We start from the raw sequence: 4345 nt of genomic DNA, 5'->3' as shown, positions 1-4345 counted from the left end.
GCAATTCCGGCGGCAAACCCTGCATTGGGACTGCAATCCTGGGGCTGCAAACCCCGCAGTGGGACTGCAATTCCCGCTGCAAACCCTGCATTGGGACTGCAATCCTGGGGCTGCAAAGCCCGCACCAGGACTGCAATTCCGGCTGCAAACCCTGCACCGGGACTGCAATCCTGGGGCTGCAAACTCTGCAGCCGCCGTGTGCGGCGCGAGGAAAACGGGGATCGGGGCTGCACGAGGCAGCGCTGCGCCTTGTGCCCTTCCTCGTGCCGACCTCCACATTATCCCGGCGCTGCTAACTCCATGCACAGGGCTAGTAATTAATGCGTATAAAACCCCACATCGGTTCAAAACCTGCTCTGAATTGGTCAGTGAAATCTCCCGGTGTAGCTCCCAGACAAGGACCCCGCTGCACCGGAGATCTTTCCTTTCATGTCTTATGTTCCAGCACAAAAAGCTGCGGGGAAGGAGGAGGGTGAAAACGGTCATACGGCTGAGGATAAAGAAAAACATATGCCCATTTCCAGCTAAATCCCTTTTCAGCACTTTTCCGGGACACGCGGGACTTTTCCAAGAAAGCCATAAAAGGATTTTACGAAAACCTGAGATTTTAGGAAATGGCATTCTGGATCTTATGTACATTTCTAGTATCACTTCCTGTATATTTTTAAGCCGAAATCCTCTTAGCATGCAAAGTAAATAGATTATGATATACCGAAGGATTAAGAATCGCTGTCTGGTGTCAGATTAATCCCTCATATAGACCATCACTTGTACTGACAGAAATATGGCTGCAATTCAGCAGAGGAGCTGTACGGCCAAGCAACACGTCGCAGCGCTGCATGCACAACGAGCGGGAGATCTCCGTGCTCTGGTGTCGCAGCGTATGTATGTCAGAAATTCAATTTTAACCCATATCACAGGAAACGCACGCTCTGCTCCAAGGAAGGAGGCCCCGAGTAACCAGCCATTGCGGGCGCAGCGTCTCGCTTTGTTGCAAAGCTCCTTTTTATTCGTTTTTGTTTGTTTTTTTCCCAAAAGAAGCACACAAGCTCGCTTCACATTGGGGAACAAGAGAAAAGTCTCGTCCTGATGTGTTGCCTCAAATACACTCATTCGAATAAAGYGCAGAAATCCAGTGGGAATTTTCCCGTTGTGATCAAAATCAGCAGAAATTCAGCAGTTTTGGGCTYTTAGGGGACAACGGCTGACCAACAGCAAGCAAAAAAAAAAAAACCAAAAAAACTGGGTAAACACAGATCTTTTGGCTAAAAAATATATATTTTATTTTTTTTTTCCTTTTAACACACTGCTTTCATTTTTTTGGTGCTTTCCTTCCCACTAATTTGTCCACAGTCCGAAAGCAGCTTGAGAGAGCGGCCGGGCTTTGGGTTTAACACCCGAACGCTCCGGAAGATCCAGCCTAAGCCGCACGTGTGCACGCAGCGGAGTGCAAACCGCGACCGGACACGATGCTCCGGATCAGATGGCGGGAAGAAAGACCTGTCACAAGGGCTCCCTTCGCTTTGAACGGGAAAATAAGGAATCTGCAGCAAGGAAACGGGTTAAGTTACCTTCTCAGTGCATTTTCTCTTAGTGGTTAGGAGCGGCAGATTAAAATCTGGGCTCCAATGGGATGATGCTTAAGAGGCTCCATCTCCGTGTCTTTTTTAAAAAAAAAAAAAGGCAAAATAATGGTTATTCAACTAAGATGATACAGTGAGATAGGAAAATTGAGAGCATTCTTAGGAGAACGCTGCCGACTGCGAGAGGCTGCTCTTTCCCAGAGGTATCCGCAGCCAAGATTTTTATCGGCCGGTATCTCAAGAGACCGGCTCGCGGCGCCTCAAGTGGGAATCCAAACCTGCTGCCGAGGGGGGATCTTTAAAACATATAACGCGCGGGGGAAGGCGAGGGGTGGGCGCAAGGGGAGCCGGAGCCTTGGGCGTCGCGCTTCCCGGGCGCCCGCGACGAGCCGAGTCCCTGGATCCCGAGGTGCCGCTGGGTGCCCCAACGTGCCGGGTGTTGCGGGGGTGTCGGGGTCTCGCCGGTCACACGTGTCCCAGCTGCACCACGTGCAGGCGCCCGCGGGCACCGGCCGCCTGCGGGACAGGCACGGGGTGAGGGCCACGCGCCCACATCCCGCCACGATCCCGCGCAGCCTCCCGACCCTCCACCCGGGAAGCCGCGGGCAGAGGCCAAACGTGCTGGCTCTGCTGTTGTCCGGGCTGCTCCGAGCAGCTTTTCCCAGAGCAGCAGCTCCATCTCATGGCACGAGCCCTCCCTTCGCGCCGGGGACACGGAGGGGCCCGGGCTCCGCGGCAGCATCCCGGGGCTCTGCTCCATCAGCCCAACGCAGAGCCAACGGGCGATTTCCTGCTCGTCCTGCTTGCGCTGGGCGCTGGGGAGCGGAGCGAGCGCGGGCGGCGGGCTTTGCGTCCTCGCGCGGCAAGGCGCGACGCGGCGCCGGGCACGCTCAAGAGGATAAAGACGTCTCGTGCCTTGGACCTGCTGCTGACAGCTCCGGCTCTCCTGCCACGGAATTGCTGCAACCGGGTTTATCGCTGGGGTGCTCCAGGAGGTGGTTTTCATGCTCCAGCGAGAGGAGCATGGCCAAGGCGGTCGCACGGCAGCGAGGAGGATGGGATGGAGAATGGAGGAAAGAGGATGCCCAAGAGGGAGGACTCAATGGAGGCGCCACGGACAATTATTTTGAACATGTGGGCTCTTCCCTAGTGGAGCGTGCCTGCTTCTGCCTAGCCTAGGCCACAAGAATGGGGACATGGGCAGGCCTAAGTGCTGCTGTGTCCCACAGGTCCTGCTCCCTTTCCTGGGAAATGCCTCTCCGGACAGTGGCACCTACAACCTCTACAGCTGTCATGGCCATTTTCCGGAGTAATTGTAGCACATTAAAGCTGAGTAGCCACAAGGTACCACTGACTGGAGCGCCTCAAAGTCTCCCAAATTGGCCACAGCAGCCCTCATCCTAGGAGCAATGGAGAAGTTAAGCTCCACTTGYTCCCAAGCGTGTATTTGGCATCGGGGTGGGTGACTAGGTGTTTGGAGACCTGTTACCTCACGTGGGGCTGGGTGCTGCTCACCTGAGACACTCTGACCTCCCTACTGAGCTTGGTGAGGACTAGCAGGGAGAGACTCCGCAGGCCARCGCTGCAGGGAGCTGGAGGACACGGGGCCTCAGGAAAACTGGCTCTGCCACCCTGCCTGTCCCGTCTCCAGCTTTTCCTGGAAAATGGGACACAGCTCGAGYGCCAGCTCCCAACCCCGTCCAACCCTGCCGTGGGGAGCCTGGTTTCGCCCGAGTCCTCGTAGGCTGCGCCACGAAGGGCTCCCTCCGGAAGACAGATCCCGTCCGACTGCCTGTCCTCTTGGCGGGGTGACAGCCAGCTGCCCTGGCAGGTGACGGGGAACATTTCATTGCACGATCGGCGCCGTTTCAGGGAGGAGAAGCTTCCTCATCGCTCGCAGCGGCAGCCAGCGCGGGCGACGCCGGTGCCGCCGCGCTGAGCCGYGCGCCGCTCCGCTCCGGAGCGCGGCCGGCACTCGGAAAAGGGGCCGCCTCTGGCCTCAGCACGAAGGGCCAAGGGGGGCCAGCGCGGCCGTGCCGCTGGCGGCTGCCGGGATCCTCCCGCGGCGCCGGCTGTGCAAGCAGGGCCGGGTGCTGGGCGTGCTCCTCTCCGTGGCGCCGAGCCCGGTATTGTGCGCGCTGCCTCTGAAGCAAGGCGCAGGAAGCGGCGCGGGAGCCGCGCCAGCCGCGGGCCGCACCGCGGGGTGACAGCGGTCACCGAGGACGGGCCCCTGGCTCCCTCCTTGCACAGGGGCAGCGCAAAGCAGCACCCARGGGCGACAACGAACCCAAGGTGGCCTTCCCGGTTTGCCAGGTGCCCATTTCTCCACTGGTGAATTCCCACYGCCCCGGGAAGCGGGGACAGAGCTGTGCCCTGGATGCAGTGTGGCGAGGACGGTCCCCTCCGCTGCCGAGGCCGGTCCCTGCCCAGCCGGTCACCTCGTTCCAGCAGGGCCAGGCTGCTCGGGGCTGCGTGGGCTCGGCTGGCAGCTCCGCGGCGCGTTGCTGCCCGCTCCGCGGCGCCCTGCGGCGTGCGGCTTGCCCCGACACGCTCGGCGGGCGCCGGGAAGCGGCGCGGCGGCGTAAATAACAACAGGCAGAAACGGGAAAGCAAAGCAGAAACGCGTTACCTGCTCTGGAGGAAGGGCTCTCAAATTTCCTTTTGGAAAGAAAGAAAGAAAGAGAGAAAGAAAGAAAGAGAGAAAGAAAGAAAGAAAGAAAGAAAGAAAGAAAGAAAGAAAGAAAGAAAGAAAGAAAGAAAGA

At 58.3% G+C, this 4345-nt stretch overlaps 1 protein-coding gene across 1 annotated transcript in view; it reads right to left on the bottom strand.

The window, feature by feature from the left end:
- Positions 1-434: 434 nt before the first annotated feature.
- The window catches only part of WDPCP (WD repeat containing planar cell polarity effector), a 79904-nt gene continuing 75993 nt past the window's right edge, over positions 435-4345 (bottom strand). The window contains exon 16 of the mRNA XM_026033989.1: positions 435-454. Within this exon, the coding sequence (XP_025889774.1) occupies positions 435-454 (20 nt within the window). The remainder of the gene's footprint in view (positions 455-4345) is intronic.

This window comes from Nothoprocta perdicaria, unplaced genomic scaffold (genome assembly GCF_003342845.1).
Source record: "Nothoprocta perdicaria isolate Ctin4 unplaced genomic scaffold, notPer1 scaffold_138, whole genome shotgun sequence".
NCBI lineage: Eukaryota > Metazoa > Chordata > Aves > Tinamiformes > Tinamidae > Nothoprocta > Nothoprocta perdicaria.
The sequence above is the reverse complement of the archived record's forward strand: the minus strand, read 5'-3'. Positions and strand labels throughout refer to the sequence as shown.